We start from the raw sequence: 26,752 nt of genomic DNA on the forward strand, positions 1-26,752 counted from the left end.
TGGGAGTCCAGCAACACAGCCATTACACTAACTGCTGGTCCCCGTCCCTAATATCTCCAGACTTACCTTGCCCTCCTGGATGGTGACCACATCGGGAAGACCTCCCAATACCCGGGCACGATCTGCAAGCACAGGCAGTTCCAGTTAACTGTCACGATGGTGAGGGTCAGCGATCACACTCACAAAAATACCCAAGGAATTCATTTTCAAATTTAGTTTCCCTGTTCTGACAGCTATTTTGTGTTGTTTTCAATATGCAAAGTAAAAAATATGACCCAGTGATTTTGAATTTTAATTCCTTGCCTCTTATATATTGTGTATGCATAGGTACATGTATCTGTACCTAAAATGCCAACTCAGGTCTGCTTTGTCATATTAAGAGCTCCTCTGCTGTTTTCATAGCTACTTCAGCCTTGGCTATTCTGTGGCTTAGTGAGGCTAAGCTCAAGGAGGCAGTACTGAAATCTGTGGCCAGCCTTCGAGCTGGGCTTGGCTTCTCTCATGGGTTTCTCTATGATGAGAAAAGGTTGCATAACAGAAGGACTATATGCTAGGGGGATCTGGAGGCTGGTGTGCATGTGGGCTTTTTTTGAGGCCTTCCCTAGAAATCTTGTCTTTCTTATGTCCTGGTAGTTCTTGGTAGAGCTGTATAGCTGCTGTCAGTGTCTCTTGAGTAGAAAGGCCCCCAGGTGAGGGGATAAGGCCCGGGATGGATGCTGAAATCCAGGGCTGGCAACCTTGGTCAAGCCATGTACCAGCCAACCGCCCCAGCTACTGAGAAGGGTGTCTTTCTGCAATTCACTCAAAGGTGTCCTCTCTGAGCTAACTCTGTGGCCTCTACCTTGTCATTTTTAGACCTATTTTTATTGGCTTATGACTCTCGATCTTTGTTTCTACAGTCTCCTTCTACGTGAAGTCAAGCTAAAGCTTGGCGTGAACAATGACAGCATGCTACTGCTGACTGCGGGCACTGCTTTAAGTGTGACCCATCATCATCTAGTTCTCCGTATGACTTGCTGAGTTTTAGGCAAGCCACTTCGCTGTGTCGGCCTCAATTTCCTAATCTGTAGACTGGGGTGTGGGAGGGGTTTGCCTTAGACTTCCGGTAGTATGTTTCTAAACCTTGCTCCACAGTATCAGCGAGATTCCTGAGAGGGCTGAGAGAAGCTATCAGAGGGGGAGCTAAGTCAGGGAGGCAGGGCCCCATCCCAGCTTCAATTAAGTGTAACTCAGCGTTTACCTATTGTATGTATTGGGTTCGTGTGGAAGACTGTATAAGTGCTCCATATCTTATAAAGTTTAAAAACGAAGCTCTAAGAGCTCTAAAGCCTCTTCCACCTCTTTAGAGTTTACGAACCAGAGGATCAGGCTTGTTGCCCACAGAGAGTTCAAGAGGCAGAGAGGCAGAGAACTGCTGTGGACACAGGCTCTGCACAGTGCACCAGGAGCAGAGGGACACATTCAACATGAGGCAAAAAGTGCTCCCTGTTGCCCTCATGCCCTCGCCCATGCTGCCACAGCCCTGGTACTGGTGCCTGCCTCTCTCTCCCTAGCTGCAGTCTCACAGATGCAGGGCAGGAGCTGGGAATGGGAGAGAGAAGAAAAGGGGCAGGCAGTCGTGAAAGCTCCATTCTGGGGGGCCTGGAGCCACTGGCAGGTGGAAGGATGCCTTTACTCCTCACTCCTCCCAGTCAGCTCCAGCTTGGGAGCAACTACAATTGTAACCCATAACAATTTTTAGATTCTGGTTCCCACACTGGGAAAGAGACTGAATCAGCCTGATGGATTGATCAGTCAGTGACTCCTGGGATCTGTATGGTGCTAGAGAATTTCTACCACTCTGTACGTGTGAAGGTATATACCGTTGACAGCAGTGTCGCAGTGAGTCTCTCTCTGGGTACATAGACCTGACAGCTAGAGTTCGTTCACTCAGAACGGCTCTTGTTAAATGCGAGCAAGGAAGGCCTTAGTCAGCATCTTTTATCTCATGGGGCTCTCAGAAAAGTGCATGGTATTTTCTTGTTGGGGCCAAGATGCGGTGATTTACCTGATGTCAAATTTAACATTTTTTTCTTTATTTTAAGTTTTTATTCCTAATAGAGAGCATGTTTAAGTGCACGAGAGAGATAGAAGCACCATCATGCAAGATCACCCTTCTCCAGCCCTCCAGCTTGCCAGGGCCTTGGCCATGCATCTGGTATGTCTTTAGGCTGACCTAGGGATTTGAACCTACAGCTGGCCGTATGACTTCCCGCAGCAAAGTCCAGCATGCACCACCTAGACTGAGCCAATTTTTCTTTTTCTTTTTCTTCTTCTTTTTTTTTTGGAGAGGTTTTTGCTATAGGGTGCATGTGCTCGCCAGACAGACAGAGACAGAGAGACAGAAAGCGAGAAATCACCCCCCAGGGGGTATGGCCACACCACAATCCCTTCTCCTCCATTCTCCTCTCGGGATCTTGGGCACGCATGCACACGTGCCCGGTGTGAGTTTTAAGCCACCAGGTCCAGGACGCGAACCGCGGTCAACTACGTGGGAGTCCAGCGACATAGCCATTACGCTAACTGCTGGTCCCTCCTTTTTCTTCTTCTTCTTCTTTTTATTTTAAATGTATGAGGGTACTTCCAAAAGTTTATGGAAAGATAGAATTAAAGGTACAAGTTTATTTTTCTGTCCCAAATTTTGAAATCCATGCCTAGTTTTTTATAATGCTGATTTTTCATGAACTTTCTGAAGACTCCCTATACACACACACATACACACACACACATATATTTTTTTTTTCCTCTGATATACTGTGGCTGCAAGTGATTAACGACCTGTTCTTTGATTTGCAGCCAAGAGATTTCTCAAAATGTCTGCGTGATAGTTTGAGGCAAGAGCTCAGTGACATTCTTATGTAACCTGAGACATTCTTTCCATAGATATTCTTACTCTAAAGACTAAAATGAAAACATATGTAGAACATTTCAGAATTTAAAAGAAAAGAAAAAAAAATTCATTCTCTACCATTAGTAGTCATAACAACAAAATAAAATTATATTTGGAATCTACAAATGTGGAATAAAGGAGAAAATGTGAAGGTGATTTACTTACTTTTTTCAGCAATGGCAGCTTGTCTGTGGTTGAGAGAAACAAACACACAAACAAACAAAGAAGAATTTTGTCTTAGTGTCACTTTAAAGTAGCCAACCTTGACTTCATTTCATTGCCCCAGAAACATTTTGCTACTCAATGGAACAGTGGGAAGTGCTGCTTTTATTGTACTTGCTTAAATAAAAGCTCTTCCTAGCAGCACTCAGATGAGTGAGCTATATACCAGGTTCCAGGAAAACTAGTGCATGAAAATGGCATTTGCTAGAGAAAAGGACTTACTTTAATCTCTGGAATTCAGCAAAGGCTTCATCATATGCTTTAAGAGAAAACAGAAAAGTTAGTATCGTCTCACCCAGAACTGAAGACAACAGGGGCAGATTGAAATTCACAATGCAAAGTTATTGTGATCAGCCCTGACATGACTAACTCAACTTTTAATAAGACAGCCAGGTGTTTACGCTCCAGCTTAATGTACAAAACAAGACAAGCAAATACTCTCAAGGCAGAAAATATGAAATCGTGCATTTAGAAGCTTTCAACTCAGCAAGAGACCTTCTAAACGCAAGACAAAGATTAGCTCCACAAAATAAAAAGGGAGGAGGATAAAATTCTGTTTCAAATAAAACTTATTTGTCTAATAAGCATCCTGAGCATCAAAAAAGCTTCCCCTTATTAAATTATCCCAGACATCCCAGCCTGCCAGCTAGACAGTTAAATGTCTTTATGCTGTGCTGTCTGATCTACTATTTGGGTGAAAGAGCACAATGAGTTTCTGTCCCAGAGTGCACGCCTGTGCTTGCCTGAAGCAGTGTTTCTTATGGCTTGATGACGATGAGATGAAAGACAAGACAAGGAAATGAGAACTATTTGGTTCTAAATTTTCTTTTTTTTCTTCTATGCCTGCAGAGTAAGCCACTTTGCTTGAAGACTTTCGGCTAAAATTAGGCAGCTTATTTTGAAACTCATTCTTGCCTTATCTTTTTTTTTTTTTTCTTTTTGGAGAGGTTTTTGCTATAGGGCGCGTGCGCTCACCAGACAGAGAGAGACAGAGAGACAGAAAGCGACAAATCACCCCCCAGGGGGAATGGTCATGCCGCAATCCCTTCTCCTCCATTCTCCTCTCGGGATCTTAGGCACGCACGCACATGTGCCCGGTGTAAGTTTTAAGCCACCAGGTCCAGGACTCGAACCGCGGTTGACTACGTGGGAGTCCAGCGACATAGTCATTATGCTAACTGCTGGTCCTTTCTTGCCTTATCTTTAAGTTCCAATGTGATCTAGAAATCATAATATCAGGTGTTGGGAAAGTCATGACATATTTTCTGTATTTTTACAGAAAAATATGTCATGAGTCTCCCGATGCCCCAGTATTTTAAGTCTAGAGAAAACCTAGATGATACTGGTCTAGTACCACTCCTCTCATTTACAGACAGGAAAATAAGTATAAACTCATGCTTAAAGTTGACAGTCCTTTTTCCCCTCATCTATAAACTGAGGGAGGAGATAAGTTAGGCTAAATTAGGCTGAGAGATCAATATTCTGTGTCTCCCCACACCACACGAAGGTGGGGGGGTGCAAAGTGGAGCCAGCTTATGTTTGGTGGCCATGGTGATCCTGGTAAGATAACACACAGCCTTTTGCTCCAGGGGGATTTGAGAGTTGGGTAGTTAAGGTATGGTGGGCCAGAGAGCAAAACATTTTAAATTAACTCATCCACTTATTGCTTCCCTTTGTCTACTGTGTTTCAGACTGTCAGATGGACTGTGGGAGAAATCCCTATCACTGTGTGTGTGTGATGCTGGCAAAGTGTGGCCCAGAAAGCCCGTGTCCCTCAGGAGCAGGTGCTCCCATTTGCTTTAGATCCTTTAGTGAATCTTTTCAGTCATAATGGGTGGATGGGTGTGTGGATTCAGCACACACAAGAAAAATTTCCATGGAGCTGAAAGACTATTCTTTAAATTATAACCTATTCTCAGAAAGAGAAAAAAAAAAAACCCCAAAACCCTAAGAGTTACTGCAGACTTATATTTCATATTAATAATAAAAAAGTGCTCAAAAAAAAAAAAAAAAGGGTGACCAGCAGTTGGCATAATGGCTATATAGCTGGACTTCCATGTAGTCGACCATGGTTTGAGTCCCAGACCTGGTGGCTTAAACTCATGCCAGGTGCGTGTGTGTGCATACCCAAGATCCAGAGAGGAGAATGGAGGAGAAGGGATTGCAGTGTGGCCATCCTCCCTGGGGGAGATTTCTTGCTTTCTGTCTGTCTCTCTTTGTCTTTCTGGTGAGCGCAGGTGCCCTATAGCAAAAACCTCTCCAAAAAAAAAAAAAGTGGAAGGAAAAGTCAATCCACAACTTCTTTTAGTTACTTTAGCATAGACTATTTTCTCTCTCTTTTTTCTTTTTTTAGGCTAGCGGGCACATACGCTCAACAGAGAAAAATGGAGAGAGAGAGAGAGAGAGAGAGAGGACAGGGAGAGGGAGCAAGCACCTCCCATGGGTAACAATCACACCACAATCCCTTCTCCTCCATTACTCCCTCCTCTTGAAATGTTGGGCACACACACACGCCTGGTGTGTTTTTTAAGTTGCTGGGTTTGGGACTCAAACTGTGTGGTTGGCCGTGAGGAATATGGCTGTCTTAGCCACCAGGCTATGAGCTGGTCTAACTATTTTATTTATGTAAGAAAGAATAGGATGAAGAGTATAGTACTGGGAGAGGGAGAAATGGCACCGTTTTGAACTTTTTATTTATAATTGTGCATCTTCTTGTTTAAAAAAATGAATGAATACTTGTGCATCATTTTTTGTCTTTGTTTATAGATGTAAATCTTTTTGCATTGTTCATTGCTTTCTCATGTCTTTCCTATTCTCTCCAGACACCCCTGCCACATTACAATTTCTGAGCAAGATGACTAAGAAATCTGAGGCCTCAAGGATCCAACCTCTCCAACTTCTTCCTGTTCTCCTCAATTTTTGTCTTTGCTTATTCACATTCATTCCCCTCTACTTTTGGAAGAAGAGGTATACCTACTCCTTTCAAAGCCAACACTTTCACCTTTGCCTTCATTTCAAACCTTCCATTCTTCAGAACTTTGACACATCAATTATTCTCCTTCACTCACATCTTCAGTTCTTCCAAAGACACTGGTGTTTCAGACCGTATGAACATGCTCACATTTCAACTGCCACAAAACTATCCTTTTTAAGCAAAGGATTGTAAGTCAACCTGTCTTCTTTATAAGCATCTTGCTGAAAGAGCAGTGCTCTCTAGGTTTACTGCCTCTATTTTACTTCTTGCCAATTCTTTGCCTACTGAGTTCTTGCTTCCACTACCATGGCTGAATTAAAACTGCTTTATGAAAGTCACTGTTAAATGAAATCCATGCAAGGCCATTGTTTTGGATTGAGTTACTGCACTAGGCCCTATCAGACCAAACCAAAATGGAGTCACTTGAGCTAGGTGCTATGTAAAAAAACTGAACTAAGGGGACCAGCAGTTAGCGTAATGGCTATGTCACTGGACTCCCACATAGTCGACCGCGGTTTGCGTCCCAGACCTGGTGGCTTAAAACTCACACCAGGGGCGTGTGCGTGCGTGCCCAAGATCTCGAGAGGAGAATGGAGGAGAAGGGATTGTGGCGTGGCCATCCCCCCTGGGGGGTGATTTCTCACTTTCTGTCTCTCTGTCTCTCTCTGTCTGTCTGACGAGTGCATGCAAGAAAAAACCCCTAAAAAAAAAAAAAAAAAAACTGAACTAAATAACCAGTTTTGTTAAAAACAAACAAACAGACAGAAAACCAGGACATTCACAGCAACCAAATGGAAGGGACCCAGTCAGCCTGAGCCAGCATGATAAGGAAGTCTCCCCTGCTTTACCACTGTAAGGAAAGTAACCTGAAACTAACCAATCTGCTTTCTACTGAACGGTATTTTTTTGTTCCTACTCAACCTACCTTATGAAAACTGACTGTTTTGCCACACCAGTGGAGTACCTTTCAGTTTCATAAATGGAGTGCTGTCTGACTCATGAATCACCAACAAAAGCCAATTCGCTCTTTAAACTTAATTTGTTAAAATTTTATTCTTTGACATTACCAATCAATCAGATTTCAATGGTCAAATGCAATACTTTATTTTAAAGATCCACTTCTCTATAGTAAACTTGAATCTGAAGATTATCCATTTACCTTGTCCAGAAAGATCCACTGTCTTCCGGTGTCCAGTTTTGCCATCAAAGAGCTCCATCACGTACTTCCCTTTGTCGTTTGGAGTAGGCTCATTGATTTGTAGCCAGATCTGCTCCCCAGTGACCCCGCTCTTCACTCTGTCTGTGTACTTAATACCACTCTCACTGTCAAAACCAAAGAAAACATGTCAGTTTGCTCTTACCCATAGTTGGTCTTTACTTTGTCTTTCATTGATGATCTTGCCACAAAGTATTATAGTTTTTCAAAAAAACATGGGATCTACACATGTTATCCTTCTGCTTCAGAGAAATTATCAGCCCAGGAGCATACAACTTGTATTCTAAACCCCAGGGTCTGATCATCTGAACATTTATTTAACTCCCAATAGAAGTTTGGACCCAAGAGGCGAGTGTGATACTAATACTTCTCAGGACTATTAATAATCTTTATTTTTTACTTTGGCTTATTTGTAGGAATGAAGGAAGCTTTAAAACTAAAAGGCCAAACTACATATTATTTAACTGTGTATTTCATGCAGATGATCTCTAACTATAGATTGGATTTTACAAACTAGTCAAATACACACTTATGAAGGCTCATCTGTGCCTGACATCTATTGACATAAGGTGTTACAAAGCTATTTAAAATGTAAATATGTAAATGTAAATATGTACTTGGTAGTAGAGCCAAGAGTGAATGAAAGCAGAGCTGCTGCTAAAACAAACAAAGGCAGAGTCTCTGTCTCTAGGATGTGAGCTTCTCAGTACTCTATAGTTGGTCATGAACGGGTTCATGCACTCTACTACAAAAGAATGAAAGGACATGTAATTCTTGGTTCTGTGATCCAACAGTTTAGAAATGCCACCGTTACAGATGAAATAAGAAAAAAACAGGCAGATGTACTCTCAATGATGTTAGAAGACACTTTATGAAGAGTAAAAATGTGAGGAAATGTTTTTTCTTTAAAAAAAATTTATTTTATACATTTAATCACTATACTCCACTTAGCTTATAAAGTGAATTCACCCAAGATGAAATATACTTCACACCAGTCCAGTTGAGGATACTATACATGTTATCATCGACAGAAAAGAAATCATTTCTCTGTCCCACAAACGTCTTGCCTCTCCAGAGGAAATTTCTAAAAAGCAGTATACACAACTACTTTATTATAGTAATAGTTACCAATATAGAAAATACTGTTAAGGAAATACTCTAAAATGTTTACATTGTGGTTAAGAATAAACCATACTCATGAATGGTTTATTAAAAACTGTGGATAATACGATATTGTGAATTCTTTCTACATTTGTAATATGAATTATAAACAAATTTTATGAAACAATCGTGTCTTAATATTTGTGGTTGTAATAAACAAGATAAACCTTTACAAATTTTTGTCAAATGGTGCCTGCACTTGCTGGAGAGAGATAGAGAGAGGGAAAGTGAGAAAGCACTCCCCGGGGGAAGGGGTGAGGGTGGTTATATTGCAATTCCCTTCTCTTCCAACTCTCTCTTCTCTTGGGATTTTTAAAATTAATTAACTTATTTTACATTCATTCACTGAACATCATCACAGCATACAAAATGCAATTTCCCATCCAGAATACACTGTATAGTGGCTTATTCATACATGTTATCATCAACAAATAATTTTCCATTTCTTGTTCCATATGTATACATATTCCTCCCCCCTCCCATTTCTCATCTTCTACAATTTCCCACCCTCTTCCCACACGATCTCTGGTATCTACAGTTGCTTTCTGTTTCTTTCCCCCCCCCCCCACATTTTATTGTTTAACAAAATATTTTACTTGATCCAATTATTTTCAATAGCAATTTAGCTGATATATAAATATCTGCAAACAAATGTTTGACTTTAGGCATGAAACTGTAAATAGAACGAATATACTATAAAATAGCACGTATTTGAGGCTATATAGCTTACTGTGGTCATTAAGTATGTATTCTTTAATATATTTTTTTAATTTCAAGAAAGGTAGTTTTAGCTTTAATAAATAAAAATTTAAAAATGTTAGAATTTTAAGACTTAAAGTCAGGAAACAGGTTAGGAATCTGTTCAAATAGTAGGTACATGGATCTGTTGACGATTCAAGAGAAGACAAAAATCCTTATTTCTGGAGTACAAAACATAGAAAAAGATCAGTGTTGTTTTAGTCAAAAGTCATACAATTCTATTTCACCAGCTCAGGCTCAGGTACTTCTGTTGTGGTCCAAGCTTTCCATATGGAAGATAATATTCAACTCTGGACTTGTCCCTACCATTAAGCTGGCCCTTTTCTTAGATGTTTTTAAACTCTTATTTCTGTGTGTCTGACTTCAGTTTTCCTGATATAGCACTCCCTTCAGAATTTCTTGGAGAACTGGTCTGGTGTTGGTAAATTCCCTTAGGTTTTGTTTATCTGAGAATGTTTTTGTCTTCTCTTCCCATATGAAGGATAATCTCGTCACTGAGCAGCAAAGTGATGAGATAAACAAAAAAGGAAAAGATAACAGAGAAATAAAAAGAGAGAGAGAAAGAGATACAAAAAAAGAAAAAACAACCAAAAAATGTTTATTTTTTTAAAAGCAAAAAACTAAAGCACTAGTTCTCAGTCTTCTTCTGAAGGCCTGCCCCTTGCCTCTCCTAAATGGGCAAAAGGAAAGGGGATTATTAGCAAGATAAAGGAGGATCTGAAAGCCAAGAGAATACTTTACCATAAAAAAAATGTTTTAAAAATTACAAAAAAATGAGAAGACAGAAGCAGGGAGAGACAGAGAGAGAGAGAGAGAGAGAGAAAGAGAGAAGGATACAGGGGGCACCCTACCACTTGAGACTGGGGACTGGAAACTGAATTATCAGTAGACAATCTTGATTTCTCTTATTCCCTGGAAGCACTAGTTCTCAGCTGCAACAGAGGAATCTTCTGAAGGCCTGCGCCTTGCCTCTCCATTCGAGACTGGGGGCTAGAGGCTGAATTATCAGTATATAATCTTCATTTCTCTTATTCCTTGAAAGCACTCTTGGGATTTTGAGCAAACATGCACATGTGCCTAAAGTGTTCCTCAAACCTCTCGGTCAGGGACTTGAACCATGAGTCAGCCATGTGGGAACCAGTTAGCCATCGTGACACTGGCTGGCCCAAAACAAACACTTTTTTTTTTTTTATTTTTGCTGTAGGGTGCGTGCACTTATCAGAGAGAGGCAGAGAGAGAGACAAAGAAAGGGAAAGTGAAAGAGCACCCCCTCATACACACACACACACACACACACACACACACACACATACACACATACTTCCCCAAGAGGATTGCCACGTTGCAATTCCTTCTCCTCCATTGTCCTCTCAGGATTTTGAGCACACATGCACACGTCTAGTGTGTTTTTCAAGCTGCCAGGTCTGAGACTTGATTTGGCCATATGGGCTCTAGCTGCTTTAACCACCACACCCCTGACTGGCCCCAAAATGAACTTTCAAAAAAACAGAAAAATAAAACTTACCACCAAATTTTTTTTTATTTTCGGAGAGGTTTTTGCTATAGGGCAGGTGTGCTCACCAGAAAGACAGAGAGAGACAGAGAGAAAGAAAGTGAGAAATCACTCCCCAGGGGGGATGGCCATGCCGCAATCCCTTCTCCATTCTCCTCTCAGGATCTTGGGCATGCATGCACACGTGCCCGGTGTGAGTTTTTAAACCACTGGTTCCTGGACTCAAACCGCCGTTGACTACATGGGAATCCGGTGACATAGCCATTACACTAACTGCTGGTCCCTTCACCAAAAATTTTTAGCTTTCAAGTAAGTATTTAGGATTTTCCTTATACTACTTTATTCTTTAAAGTATATTTATTTATCTAATCTAAAAAATAAAAACATCATAAAATGAAGGGTAAAAATACCCATTTGGGGGCCAGCAGATGGTGTTTTGGTTAAGGCACTGGATCCCACACGGCTGACTGCTTACTTCAAGTCCTGGACCTGGCTGCTTCAAAAACATGCTGGAAGTGTGTGTGTGCATGGCCAAAATCCTGAGAAGAGAAGGGATTGTGGCATGGCCATTCTATCCACCCTACACCTCCCTGGGAGGTGATTTCTTACTTTTCATTTTTCTCTCTCTGGCCAGAGCACACACCCTATGACAAATCTTAAAAAATAATAATAAAATAAAACTGAACCCCACATACTTTAACCTAAACAATAGATATGTCTTAGAGAGTTAGATATAAAGACTATTCTCTGCTTTCCTACAATAAATTTGTCTTAGTTCTTTAATCTCTAGGTAACATGCATACTAGTACCTTACATTTGTAGAGTTTCAAACAGAATAGATATTCATGCTTTAGCCACCATGACACTGGCTGGCCCCAAAACAAACAAACAGAAGAGGTTGCTCCTATTTTATCTAAGGGAAAACTGAGATTCAGAAAATTAAACAACTAGCCTAAAATCACAAGGGAAGACAGGCACAAAGTCAAGACAGAAGTCCACTTTATGGTTTCTGCCCATTATGCCACATACTTACATACTGACAGCAAAAACAATCTTTGTTTCCTGAATCTTCAATAGGCACACGGAAACACAAGAAAAACTTATGTGACTGACTAGACCAAATAATGTGTGAAATTTAGGCCTTGCTAGTCTAATAGCAATTTCTTCAAAACATATTTTCAATGTTTTTATTGATATATAATAATTGCATATATCTGTGTGGTATAATATGATTTTTCAGTATAAGATTACAATGTTGTATTGATTGAATCAGGGCAGGGCAGTCAGCATGTCCATCATCTCAGCTGTTTGTCATTATTTTATTTGGGAACATGCAATATTTTTAATTATTCTAAGATTAACAGTAAATTGTTAACTATAATCATTGTACTGTATCTTATAACAATGAAAATTGATCGTCTTATCTTTCTGTACTTTTGTTTCTGTTAATAGAGATCTTTGATCCCCTCTAATTTTTTTGAATAACTAATTATTTTAGAGATGATATAAAACTGTTAGATTGATGATTCAACTAATCTCACTTCTTTTATTCTTCAAAGTAATGTATCAGAATGTTCTAGATGTCACTGAGGAACTTCCTAGAATTTGATCTATTTTAACTTACAATTACTTATCTAAAGTGTATTCTGAAAGACAGGACAAAGGAATAGAACTTCAAGCATTCTACACTGGAATTTTACTATTTCTTGTTTTTTTTGAATTCGGGAATTATTTAAATAGTAATAATAAGAAAAACACTATTTGACATAATAGTAATTTAAAAAGAAACACCAATGATTGCTTTGTGGGACCCAGCTCTGGCAAATTGTTAATACTATCCCCACAGAGGTGGGTAGTTTGTGATGAGCCAGGCTCTGGAACAAGGCTGCCTAGGCCTTGACCCACTTTTTGCTCTGTGTGACCTTGAGCAAATCACCTCCCTGAGGCTGAGCTTCCCCATCACCAAAGTGAGGAGTACTTTTACACAGAGCTGTGAATATAAAATGAATTCCTATATCTAAAGGGCTTGAGCAATGTCCACCCTTTTGTGAATGCCCCCCAAAGGTAGACTACAAACCTCGCTGTCTGCATTCTCTAGGGCTTCTACTTCTCAGTGGGGCACTTAAAAACATCTGGGTGTTGGGAATGAGTGTTCTCTGCATCCTCAGATTGGACCAAAGGTGGCCATATCCCTTCAGATTGTCTATACCAAGTTTCTGTTCTCTTTTAGCTCAGAACATTTCAAGGAAACACAGAGATTAAGGAACTGTCAAGAGTGTAAGTGGGAGGACACATTTGACTTAGAAACCTATTCTGGCTCTTAAAATCCAAGAGGTGACCTTAAATGGAAACAATCTGTAACTCCCAAAAGGTAGCTTGGGATTAGAACAATCTTTAGGTTCAACGTAGGTCAAATATCTCCAGAGTTGTGTTGAGATCTTCAAAGTTTCCTGTGGCTGGACAATGAACATGTTAATGCTCAACTATGCTAACTGCTGAAAATAACTACTACAGCAATCTTGGGCCCTCTTCTGGATTCAGCTTCTTTGGTGAATGGCCGTTAATTCATAATAATGAGAAAGTTGATGCCTTCTGGAGCACACTGCTTCAGCCTTGATCCTGACCATAACATGTGTTAGCTGTATGTAGAAAGAGAGGCTAAAAATGGAGTCCTGGATGCCTGGGTGAGCAGAGATAATATGAGAATGATCTTCTGGAGATGGAGTTTACATTATAGAGATGTCTGTGAGTTGTGATATCTCTTAGATCATAAAGAAGCCATTACCAGCTTCACTGTGTACATGTTGAGGGAAATAACTAACCTCACAGTAAGGGAATAACCTGGATGTTTCAGTCCTGTGCTTATTAATGGCAGACCTGAGAAGTAAGAAACTCCTTACTGAGACCAGCAAATGGTTATGTCACTGGACTCCCACATAGTCAATGGTGGTTTGAGTCCCAGACTCAGCAGCTTAAAACTCATGCTGGGCATGTGTGCGTGTGTGCCCAAGATCCTGAGAGGAGAATGAAGGAGAAGGGATTGCGGCGTGGCCATCCCCCTTTATGGGGTGATTTCTCACTTTCTGTCTCTCTGTCTCTCTCCAGCGAGTACACGTGCCCTATGGCAAAAATCTCTCTAAACAAAACAAAACGAAACGAAACGAAACTCCTTACTGAGGGGAACAGAATAATTTCTTTTTTTTAAACTTCCTTCCTTCCTTCCTCGGTTGGAGAAAGGATTTCTATATAGCAATTCGATTCCCATATACTTACTTGTGGAACCAGTTAACTTTCAAATCATCCAGATAGTAAGTAACAAAAGAGTACAGTCGAATACCCTCGGCTGTGCTCTGGATCTTCAGATCAGAAGCAGACAAAGCTGTAAAAAGAAAAAAGCATATTTCATGCAACTGTAGTCCTCTCCTGGCAGGAGAATAATGAAATATTGTGGTAAGAAGACATTAACTTACCTATTATTCTGCATACTTCAGTCATCAGTTCTTGGAAGGCTGTATGGATAGAAGTTCACAGCGAAAGCTTAAGTATAAAAATGCTCACTGTGGGGTCAAATCTCAAGTGATTAGCTCTCAAAGATTCCCTATCTTGTTAAGGTTATTGGACACAAGGTGAATTTGTTAGCCAATTGATGACAAGTACTTGTTAAGGAAATAACTCTATTTTTATCAGGTTTTAAAAGATCCCTGTTTATATTCATTTTTTTTTTGTCTCAAAATCTTTCTTTCACCATGAGATGAGGAGTGTGTGAAATGTTAATAAAAAATGGAATTAAAGTATCAGTTTATTTTGGTGCAAAAAAATGTTGAAATCTATGCACAGTTTGTTTTCATTATATGCATTTTTATGAACATTTTGAAGATTCCCTTGTATTTATATGCAAGAGAAAGAATGACAATGAGATTTCTAGGAAGTTTCTTGACATCAGGATTCTTTCTTCTTAAATCCCTGGAAACTAGTTTACACGAGAAGTTTCTTTATCTGTGTCATCAATTCTTAATGAATTACTACCAAGGCTCCCTGACCTTCCTCAGACTATAATGCTTGTCTTGTCAATAGACACACTTAGCCTTGTCTTCATCAAGAATGGGAAGGTCAGCTCAATAGTTGGACTTCTGCTTGTTGCCAGCAATACTGTGAAAAGAGCTGGCTCAGAAACAAAGCTGGAGTTTGGGGGTCACCTAGAGGTTTTCATTATCATGATATATGTGTCCGTAGTAGTCTCTGAAAAATGGAAATTGCTTTCTTGCTCTGCCAATAATTGTGGTGCTTCAAATTTCATATATAAATCTTTCTTGCCACCTTTAAGAGTGGACTAGTTTTCAACATGCTACTCACAGAAGTTTTTGATCTTGGTACATTTTTATAGAGTTGAGAAAAAATGAAGATTTAAATTGAAAACAGATCCCTAGTGATTATAGACTACACATTCTCTGAGGATCAAAAGTACACTTCTGGTTTCTAGGAAGACTGAAAGTGAAGTATTTTTGAATAAAACAGTAATTCGCTCTGCTGGAATTTCAATTAAACCAAAATATGTGGACAAAAAAGAAATCAGTAGGACTTCAATCATCGGCCTGGCCTCACTCAAAAGTCTAGTAACCTGCATACAGAACACACAAAACAGACACCACTGGGTACACTGACCTTCGTCCACGAGCTTCAATCTGCTCTTATCTTTTCCTCGGTCGTCTTTGAGGATAACTTCATAAAACCCAGCATCTTTCTTGGAAAACTAAGGGGGCATAGACACACATTGCAGCTCATTGTAGCCTCAGAATATGGGGTTTGCATTTTGAAAGCCCTGTGATTCATGGAGCTGCCGTAAAAACATACACTGAACAAACATCTAGCCATGTAAGTGATGAACAGTTCACAGAGGCACCTGTCCATATTAATTTAACCAGCTAGCAGTCCTGACTTATTTACCTTTTAAGGCTATCGCTGCTTTGAGGCTTAGAGTCTCTCCTTTTACTATGCCTTCACTTATTTAAAAAACAAAAAAACAAATCAATTAATTATCACATGTATCTGAAAGTTGTGCCTTGTGAACAAAAAGTAAGAAAAAAACCCTATATTTAAATGAATACTGACTGACTGTGTACAAGGTATTATGATACTTAAGTATAAAAAAGGATTCACTTAACTGCCCACACACGAAAAAAAGCTCAGGTAAGCAGGAGTTATGGTATCCAGCTGATAATGAGTGGATATATGACAAATCCACATACATCACAAAGTGTGTTCCTACAGCAATTAGAAATAAGCTATCATAGGGCCAGCCAGGTGGCGTGACAGTGAAGGCAGCTGGTTTGCACGTGGCTGACTACTGCGCGGTTCACATCCTAGACCTGGCAGCATTAAAAACACACTGGGTATGTCTGTGTGCATGCTCAAAATCCCAAGAGGAGAATGAAAGAGAAGGGACTGTGGTGTGGTCATTCCCCCAAAGGGTGCTTTCTCACCCCCAACCCCATGTCTCTCTGGTAAGTGTAGCACCCTAAGGCAAAATTTAAAAGCAAGCAAGTAAGCTTCATAAGCCTCCTGGGCATGAAGGAATGAAATATCGGGTCTCTGGGAGAAGAATGTAGGGCACAGAAATGAAAGCTATTACATTTGACTTTCATAATCACCTACCTCTGTTATAAGCAGTGTACATATGCCATCCTTGAAGTCATGCTTTTCGTCCACTGAGATCTCTCTCTCGTCTTTGTACCACACAATATGAGTCTCCTTCTTAATATTTGCCACCTAGAAGGAAAGCCGTAATTACCCTTCTGGAAATAAGGAAATGTTACTCTTATGAAACTAAATGGTTCTTAATGCAGCAAGGGATATAAGAGAAGCACTAAACTTAGAATCAAAAGACTTAGAGTTCTAAAGAAAACAATGGCTTCTTCACAAAACTATTTTAATTGAGAAAATAATAAAGTAATTACCAGTAAATAAACCTAAATAAACAGCATCACTATTCTAGTAGTAAAAATCACTTGGTCGACAAGAAAGGAGAGATGAGATACATACATACTAACACAAATACTTTAATAAAAACCTTGAGACAGGGAACCAGCAGTTACCGTAATGGCTATGTCGCTGGACTCCCACGTAGTCGACTGCGGTTCGCGTCCCGGATCCAGTGGCTTAAAACTCATGCCGGGTGCGTGTGAGTGCGTGCCCAAGATCCCGAGAGGAGAATGGAGGAGAAGGGATTGCGGTGTGACCATCCCCCCAGGGGGGTGATTTCTCACTTTCTGTCTCTATGTCTCTCTCTGTCTGGGGATCGCACGCGCCCTATAGCAAAACAAAAACAAAAACAAAAACAAAAAAAAACAAACAAACCCGAGACATAGGAAGACAAATCCCATCAGATTAAAATACACAAGAATAAATAACTTCATTAAAGGAACAGAATGAGTAAGCCCCATTCTCTATCTAAAAATTCAAATTTAAAAGATAAATGAACCCTTGAAAATCTATGTAGAGGGCAGTATGGTTTAATAAATGAATTTAGTGATTTTTTTTTTCTTCTTTCTTTTTGGAGAGGTTTTCACTATAGGACGCGTGCGCTCGTCAGACAGACAGGGAGACATAGAGACAGAAAGCGAGAAATCACCCCCCTGGGGGGATGGTCACACCGCAATCCCTTCTCCTCCATTCTCCTCTCGGGATCTTGGGCACGCACGCACACGCGCCCAGAGTGAGTTTTAAGCCACCAGGTCCAGGATGTGAACCGTGGTCAACTACGTGGGAGTCCAGCGACATAGCCATTATGCCAACTGCTGGTTCCCAATTGTTCATTGATTTTTTGAGGAAACTCATTTAGGTCCTAATCCACATATCATAGCACATCATAAAATTTCAAATGAGCTAAGCAACCTCATATGGGTAAAGAGTTATTGAGTTTTAATCTATAATATTTGAATATTTTACCAAGGAGAATATATCCGTGTGTTTCTTAAATAGAATTATAAAAAAAGACCTCATACAAATCAAGAAAACAATCCTGAAGATGTCACTAAATAACTGGTGATTCATACATACAAATTCTTTTTATAATTTTTTTAATTAATTTTATTTTATTTATTTATTCATTTATCTTAATTTGATCAGAAAGAGACAGAAACACAGAGAGAGAGAGAGGGAAAGAAAGCAAGCCACCAGGTGTGGGACTCAAACTGCGGCTGGCCATGTGGGAGTCCAGCACGTTAACCATTATGCCACCTGCCAGAAGAAATGCAACTACAAAGCAAATAGATGAAGAAAATGTTTTTGGCTCATTATAAACAAGAATATCCAAGTTTTAAAATTTTAAAAAGCTGTCGCTAATAAATGAATAAACATAAGAACCAATACTGGTAACTATAGTGAAACCAGTATATACAAACCTTCTTATGACCTTGCAAATGGTTCCTGAATTATAGAAAGCAACTGCATTATTAGGGGAAATTGCTTATGATCGGACTGGAAAGCTACATTGGGACAGGGTGTGTGGAGGGAGGTGGGTAGGACGGGGAACTAGACATGGGAGAAAAATATATATACAAGAAAGGAGAAATGGAAAATTATCAAGGATTATGTGTATGATTAATCCATGATACAGTGTTTCCAAGATAAAAAAAATCATACTTTGAACACAATAATGATCAGTGGAAAAACCATGGTTCGAGTCTTGGGCCTGGCAGCTTACTTTCTCATTTTCCCTCTCTGTCTATTTCTCTCTGGTCAAGTTAGAAAATAATAATAGTAATAAATAAAGTTAAATAAAATAATTTTAGAAATTTCTTTTTCTAAATCTTTCCATAGTTCTGGTAAGACAATAGACTGTCAACTGCAAACCATTTACCAAATCTCTCCTCTCAAGGCAACCCAGTGGTTTCAGAATCAGTAGCACAGCTGACTGAACCCTCAAAGGGATTGTGCCAGTCTCACAATTTAGATAGGAGGTCCTCTTCCACCCACCCACCCACACAAATACTGTTTCTGGAATATTTCTGGTATGGGATAGATGTACTACTTAGAATGCCTTTCTATATGTTTATGTTGTTTTATTTTAAATGTTTCTTACCAACCAATGGCTACAGTAGCATCTGATAATAAGGATGTATCACTTATCACTTTGACCCAAATTGACAAGATGGAAAAGGATCTTCCTCTTCTCTACATTCTATTTTATGTTTACTTAACCTTGAATCAAGTATTAAAAATGTATCTACCTCTTACCTTGCATTTCAATAATACATTACATTCACCAGTCACTTCCCAGCTCAAATACTCAGCGAAATGAGGACCTGTAAAATGTTAATGTCATCAGCCATTATTCTATTAATCACAAATGCAAAAATCAATGCTTCTTTTCAAATCCTAAGGTCATTTATATTTAAAGTCAAAATCTAAAAATTCTATACTGATAGGGCCAGACAGCAGTGCAGCAGTAAAATGTGATACTCTGTGAGGTAATCGCACATGAGAAGGATTCTGGTTCAAATCTGGAGACCTGTCTGAGTATCCCAGGTACATGTATGCCCATGGTCCAGGGCAGGCTGAAGGCTCAAGGTGGTTCACAGACTTGTTGGTTCTCTCTCTCTCTCTTTTTCTTTCTCTCTGTCTCTCTCACTCATGGAAGAAATAAACTTCAAAAATTCTAGATTTAGTTTTGAAATGTTTTTAATGTGTACATTTTTTTTTTTTATTGACAGAAGTCATGTGTGTCAGCCAGAAAGAGACAGAGAGACAGAAACAGAGGGAGGGGGAGAAAGCACCCATATTAGAGTGTGGTCATGCTGCAATTCCTTCTCCTCCATTTCTTCATCCTGTTGGGATTTTGGGTCTACAAGCATATGTAGCCAAGGTGTTTTTTTTGTTTGTTTTGTTTTGTTTTGAGATTTGATCTTATTTATTTCTTTCTCATAAAAATCTTATTTTGACTGGATTCAGATTTAGAAGTAGAAGCTCTCAGAGATGACAGCCTGCATCTCTTCGCAATCTGTTCTTGACGTTTTTCTTTAGCCTCCTTCATTCTCTTGGCCAAAAGTTTAGCATATTCTGCTGCCTCTTCCTTATTTTTTTAGTACGTTGTTTCTTTTTCTTTTCTTTTCTTTTCTTTTCTTTTCTTTTCTTTTTTTTGTTTGTTTGTTTTGAGAGGTTTTTGCTATAGGGCACGTGCGCTCGCCAGACAGAGAAACAGAGAGACAGAAAGCAAGAAATCACCCCCCAGGATGCGAACCGTGGTCGACTACGTGGGAGTCCAGCGACATAGCCATTACGCTAACTGCTGGCCCCTTAGTACATTGTTTCTTGAGAGTAATACGCTGGTGTTTGTGTTGCAGGACACAGGGAGTCACTAGACGCTGAATCTTAGGTGCTTTGGTCCTAGACATTGTTTCTTGAGAGTAATACGCTGGTGTTTGTGTTGCAGGACACAGGGAGTCACTAGACGCTGAATCTTAGGTGCTTTGGTCCTAGGTTTCTTACCTTCTTTATTTAAGGGCTTTCTTACAACATATTGGCCAACATCATCTTCTTTAGAGAGACTGAAAAGTTTTAGGGTTCTGCTAGCTCTCTTAGGCCCCAGGCAATGAGGCACGGTAGTATCAGTCAGTCCTAGAATATCCTTCTCTCCTTTTTTACAATAACCAAGTTGAGAGAGCTCAGATTGGTATCCACAATGCAGCCCTGAACAGATTTGCGCTTTCTTTCTCCAGTTCTCCTTGGTCTGTAACAGGAATATCCCTTACTCAGTAACGGGCGGACACGGCCGTGGGGCAGGACACCGTGCTTCATGGGGAAACCTTGTTTGTCATTTCCATCCTGATTCAGACTACATAACCCCTCCATTCTTCACCCAGAGTGTCAGCACCAACTTCTGTGGCCATACACTTCTCATAAAAAGTATGAAGTTTGCGTTCATCATCCCCCTCAATGAGTTTCTGGCAGCCTGTGGCTGGGAAGGAGATACTCAGCTTCATCTTGAAGCAGCTGACCTCCTCTGATTCGCCACGAAAAAGAGATCCAAGATGTTTTTCAAGTTACCAGGACCACGAGCAGGACTTGAAGTGAGGTTTGCCATGGGAATTTCTGCTTCCTTAACCATTAGGCCATGGGGCCAGCCTGATAACTACATATTTTTAAAGGTTTATTTATTTATTTATTTTATGAGGGGGAGAGAGAGAGAGAGAGAAAAGAATCATCAACAGGGTCTCACATTGTGATCCCCCAAGCCTTCCCACCTAGCAAGGATTATGGATGTATGTACACTTGGCATGTAAAGCCCAACGTGAGAACTAAACCTGGATCTTCTTTATGGATTCAGCATTGCTGAGTGCTGCTGCCGTGCTTCTGTGGCTGGGCCAATATCTACATATGTAATGACAAATATTTTCAATTATTTTTATTTGTCTGGCATTGCTAACATAATATTTACTTTTATTTGTTGTGGAAATAATCTTGGAGCAGTTTGTACAAAATAATTGAAGATTTTCTCTTTACCCAAGGCCTATTTTTTACCTTGCTTCCTGATCCATTCTTGCCGCTGGAATTCAGCTTCTTTCTGGAGATTTTTATAAACTGAGAATTGAAAAACAAGGAAATACAAAGTTGAATTGAGCAGTAAATGTACATCTGGCCACTACACAGTGATTTATAACAGTTATTATAATACTCATCCATTGTGATGACTCTACTTGTTTTTTATTTTTATAGGTAAAGAAATAGGTTTAGAAAGGTTAACTAGCTTGTCCAAAGTTATAAATCCAGTAAACACTGAAACAGTGTTGGATGTTGCAAATATAGATATCCTATCAGCTTTTTCATTGCTGTGTCAAATGCCATGTTTAAAATTTTGGTGGTTCCCATAGTTGCTTATGGCAGCTGACCTACAACAAGAGTCGTGGAGAAGGTCATGACACAGTTTTGCAAGAAAAATATAGAAAAATATGTCATAACTTTTCTGACAACCTAATATATAATTGATAGATTTGGCAAGCACTACTTTTACATATTTTTCTTAAAATTTTTCAGAGCTTTTTGCTATAGGGCACGTGTGCTCGCCAGAAAGAGAAAGAGACAGAGACAGAAAGTGAGAAATCACTCTCTGGGGGTGGGGGGGATGGCCACGCCACAATCCCTTCTCCTCTTGAGATCCTGGGCGTACGCGCACACATGCCTGGCATGAGTTTAAGCCACTGGGTCTGGGACTCGAACCACAGTTGACTATATGGGAATCCAGTGACATAGCCATTATGCCAACTGCTGGTCCCATATTTTTCTTCTTAATTTAAGTAATTTAGAGGAAGTACATATTGTAAAACAGTATCATAGTTTGTTGTATTATAATCCTCTTCACTGGAAATTTAAGTAATAAATACTTTTTTTACATATGAGACTATTTAAATGCAGTCTTGCTTGTGGGCCAAGGATAGCTTTGATGTTCTTTTAAATAAACTTTTGTTCCTTTGAAATGAAATACTATGGAAAGCATTAACTGAAGACTGTACTTTGAAGAGTGGAACTCAGTTCAGAAATAATATCTGCTACGTATGACCCCTTTTATGCATGGAAGTCTTCTAGTTAATGTTCCACAGAATTCTTACCATCACCAATGAGAACAATAGTAGAATGGCCAGTTGCTTTTCCATCTTGAATCTGGAAAGAATATGTTCCTTCATCGTCATCCTGTAGCTTTTCCATGAACATTTCAATTATGCCAGTGTTTCGGTCAATATGCATCTTATATTTCTTCATTGTGAAAGGAAAAGACAAATGTCAGAAGGCAGATATTTTTCTGTGATGACAATATGCCTAATGAAATAGCAATAAGCTCTAAAGCATCATAATTTTAATGAAAGCTTTGACAATTGAACAAGTTCTTTCAAGTGTGGTACTTGGGAAAAGAGAAATATTGTGTGGACTAATCTACTTACACCAGAATCGATTACAAAAAAGCCTGAAATTTTATCTTAAATATAAATAGAGTTTTGTTACCCTGTGTCACAAAATGTTATTGGAAAGTTGTTTTTAGACTCTCATTTTATCACTCTCCTGACCACACTACTTTAAATGATCAGAACAATGTAAACTGTAGGCGGTGTGAAAAAGTCCCTAGCTGCACCACCAACATCTAGCGTATGCACAGTATACTGCAGACAATAAACAGCTGCTGAATTAATATGTCAATAATAAAATGCTTCTGAACCATTTAAAATCTATTTGCTCTCGAGGAACCAAAATAGTCCTTTTATGCTGTGGTTATTTTGTCGCATTGGCTTTTTTGGCTTTTTGTTTTGTTTTCAGAATGGAGAGATAAATCCTAGGCCTGGGCAGACAAGTACAAATTCCATGACAGATTTAGAATGATGGCTTAGGTCTGGGACCAATTCCCTGGTACAAGCTATGCTCCCTAAACCTCCCTGCAAGAAGAAAGAGCATTTTGCTTAGTTCCCCCCCACCCTCTCCCTTGTCCCCTCCTGATGGTCCTCTCTCAATAAATCATGCAAAAATGAAGCCCTATTTCCAACTCCTTATAGGGAACTTGACCTAAGATAATAACTGTATACGTGCATGGCAACGTGTGTGCATGCTTGAACACTGAAGAGGAGTGCATCCACACACACATGCGTGTGAATGGCCACTCTGGCTGCGGGTACAGTGTGGTCAGCAATGCTTTTTCTACCTCTCCCCTGGCAGGTGGTGATCACAGTAGTCGATGAGAACATTTTCAAAATAGGGTGGGAATGGACCATAGTGGGTGTGTGAGTGACTTGTTCTACGTAAAGACATCATATGTACTGATAAAAATGTATAGCATACTCTTTTGCTATTATGTTATTCCTTTTCCCCCTCACTGAGGAATCCTCAAGTGTTCTTTTTTTTTTTTTTTTGGAGAGGTTTTTGCTATAGGGCACGTGCGCTCGCCAGACAGACAGAGAGAGAAATAGAGACAGAAAGCAAGAAATCATCCCCCATGGGGGATGGTCACACCGCAATCCCTTCTCCTCCATTCTCCTCTCGGGATCTGGGGCACGCACGCACACGCACCCGGTGTGAGTTTTAAGCCACCGGGTCTGGGACATGAACCACGGTCGACTACGTGGGAGTCCAGCGACATAGCCATTACGCTAACTGCTGGTTCCCAAGTGTTTTAAAAATATATCTCAGTAAAAACAGAATGGGTTTCCAGACTATATCTTCTCCCTGTAATTAGTCTCTCATTGACACTTATAATAGTACAGGTGACAGGACCAGCAGTTAGTATATTGGCCATGTCACTGCACTCCCATGTAGTCAACCACAGTTCGAGTCCTGGACCCGGTGGCTTGAAACTCACTCCGGGCGGGAACCAGCAGTTAGCGTAATGGCTATGTCACTGGACTGCCACATAGTTGACCACGGCTACTCGGTGGCTTAAAACTCACGCTGGGTGTGTGTGTGTGTGTGCCCAAGATCCCGAGAGGAAAATGGAGGAGAAGGGATTGCAGCGTGACCATCCCCCCTGGGGAGTGATCTCTCGCTTTCTGTCTCTATCTCTCTCTCTGTCTGTCTGGCAAGCGCACACACCCTATAGTGAAAATCTCTAAAAAAAAAAAACTCACTCTGGGCATGTGTGCGTGCGTGCCCAAAATCCCGATTGGAGAATGGAGGAGAAGGGATTGCAGTGTGGCCATTCCCCCTGAGTGGTGATTTCTTGCTTTCTGTCTCTCTGTCTCTCTCTGTCTGACTAGTGAGCACATGTGCCCTATGGCAAAAAACTCTTAAAAAAAAAAAAATAGTACAGGTGAGGGCCAGAGTCTCTGAACTCTGAGTTCTTTAGTACTGCTGGGTACTGGCCCAGAGCTGTCTCTGCTGATAACATGAGGAGGGCAAATATAGTTCAGAAGTTGTAACTCTATCTATGAACACTATGCTTATGTCGAAAACAAAGAGAATAATATTTTGTATACATCTTATTATAACACTAGCTTTTTATATATACATACACACACATATATAAAATCACCTATGCGAATAGGACACAAAAATATAAACTACACACAAAGTATAGGACAAGCATCTGAAAGGTATATACCTGCACGTACATCAAAAAGTTGTTAGAATGTGTGATTTGTCCTTCCCAAGTCTTTAAATTTTTTAATGATAAGGATATATTGCATTTTTAACCAGAAAAGCAATGAGTGATATTTTAGCTGCATTTTTCTGAGCCATTGTAAGAGATCATGTTCTCTATATAATGTATCAAGTTTGTGCTGGAGTTTTTAAGGTGAATATACTGCGAGTTTAGGAAAAGGTATTTGCTGTTTTGTCTTCCCAGGAAAGCTGTTCTCTATTTTCATGGGCGATTTGCCTAAGATGGTTTTGTTTTATAACTGCTGATCTTGAAAAATTATTAATAGCAGCCTCTTTCATGCTCAAAAGTATCCTAGTTTGGACAATATGATGTAGTCAGCCTGTACTTTTCCTTCCCATGTTTTACATATGAAAATGACTTAAACTTCCCTACCTCACTCACTCCCCAGTGTTTTTTATAACACATTTTTATATGCATATAATTTATATGTATTCTAATAGGACCTCAGAATATTCTAAAATGATATGTTTAAATATCTAGAAAGCATAAAGCCTTCATGCTGAAAAAAGCAATGTTATACACTGTAAAGATATATAGTGATTTAATGCAAATTTAAAAATTTTTAAAAAGAAATTTAAAAAAGCATCAAACCTACCGGCCCTTCGAAAATTTCCTTGTCATTAAATATGTAGCTGACTTTAGCGTTGCTGGACAGCTTCTCCGCCTGCATCCAAAACCGAACTTGTCCTTTCTCCAAGATTTCAACTGCCAGCTCTGATTTAACAGGGACGGCTATGCAAAATAAAAGTAAACATAGCAATGACACAAGTAGCAATGATACTGACGCAGATTTTCCAGTAAGTTTTTAAAAAGTCAATGGGAAGGTAAAACCTTGCTTCTTACAAAGCCCAGATTTGAAGTGAAAGACTCGGACTAAGGGACAGAAGACTTGGGCTCTAACTCCGGGTCTGCCGCTTTGGGCACACTGTTCACCTTGTCTGAATCTTAGTCATCTCAGCTGTAAAAATGAGGAAGATGAACTTATCTCCATGGGAACTTGCAGCTAACATTTGTGACTCTCTAGCATTATATTAACTTAGGGGCAATCACAGGGTGTGATGAAGGAGTCCTGAGGTGGCCTCAGGAAAACTGGAGTCTAGTCCAAAGTCTGTAATTAATAAACTGTGGTACTAGGTAGGTCACTGTGAGTTGCTGGGCTCACTTGTTTTGTCTGTAAATGAATGGAATTAAATAACTGCCTTGATTAGTCAAGATATTTTCCAGATTTACATTCTAAGTTTATTTATTTATTTATTTTTATTTTTTGGAGAGGTTTTCGCTATAGGGCGTGTGTGCTCGCCAGACAGACAGAGAGAGACATAGAGACAGAAAGCGAGAAATCACCCCCCAGGGGGGATGGTCACGCCGCAATTCTTTCTCCTCCATTCTCCTCTTGGGACCTTGGGCACGCACGCACACGTGCCCGGCGTGAGTTTTAAGCCACCAGGTCCGGGATGTGAACCACGGTCCACTATGTGGGAGTCCAGCGACATAGCCATTACGCTAACTGCTGGTTCCCTACATTCTAAGTTTTGATATCTTAATTACGTCAAAATATTTAGAAAGAAGTTAAATTTTATTTTATCAAACAATGTAACTCACTTGGAGATTCTTTCACTTTTTTTTTTTTTGAGAGGACGCGTGCTCTCGCCAGACAGAGAAAGACAGAGAGACAGAAAGCGAGAAATCACCCCCCAAGGGGGATGGCCGTGCCACAATCCCTTCTCTTCTCGGGATCTTGGGTACGCATGCACACGCACCTGGCGTGAGTTTTAAGCCACCGGGTCCGGGATGCAAACCGCGGCTGACTACATGGGAGTCCAGTGACATAGCCATTATGCTAA

The 26,752-nt window shown here is 40.0% G+C and overlaps 1 protein-coding gene across 2 annotated transcripts in view; it reads right to left on the reverse strand.

Moving 5' to 3' along the window:
* MYOM1 (myomesin 1) overlaps nt 1–26,752 on the reverse strand; it is a 176,755-nt gene that overhangs the window by 4,383 nt on the left and 145,620 nt on the right. For both annotated transcript variants that reach the window (XM_006146486.3, XM_006146485.3), the window contains 12 exons: nt 25,504–25,640; nt 22,378–22,522; nt 21,293–21,352; nt 19,010–19,077; nt 16,427–16,540; nt 15,437–15,524; nt 14,245–14,283; nt 14,048–14,153; nt 7,285–7,448; nt 3,374–3,410; nt 3,095–3,117; nt 67–122 (listed from right to left, as the gene is read on the reverse strand). In XM_006146486.3, coding sequence (XP_006146548.1) covers nt 67–122; nt 3,095–3,117; nt 3,374–3,410; nt 7,285–7,448; nt 14,048–14,153; nt 14,245–14,283; nt 15,437–15,524; nt 16,427–16,540; nt 19,010–19,077; nt 21,293–21,352; nt 22,378–22,522; nt 25,504–25,640 — 1,037 coding nt within the window. The remainder of the gene's footprint in view (nt 1–66; nt 123–3,094; nt 3,118–3,373; nt 3,411–7,284; nt 7,449–14,047; nt 14,154–14,244; nt 14,284–15,436; nt 15,525–16,426; nt 16,541–19,009; nt 19,078–21,292; nt 21,353–22,377; nt 22,523–25,503; nt 25,641–26,752) is intronic.

Source organism: Tupaia chinensis, unplaced genomic scaffold (assembly GCF_000334495.1).
Source record: "Tupaia chinensis unplaced genomic scaffold, TupChi_1.0 Scaffold000180_1, whole genome shotgun sequence".
NCBI classification, from domain to species: domain Eukaryota; kingdom Metazoa; phylum Chordata; class Mammalia; order Scandentia; family Tupaiidae; genus Tupaia; species Tupaia belangeri.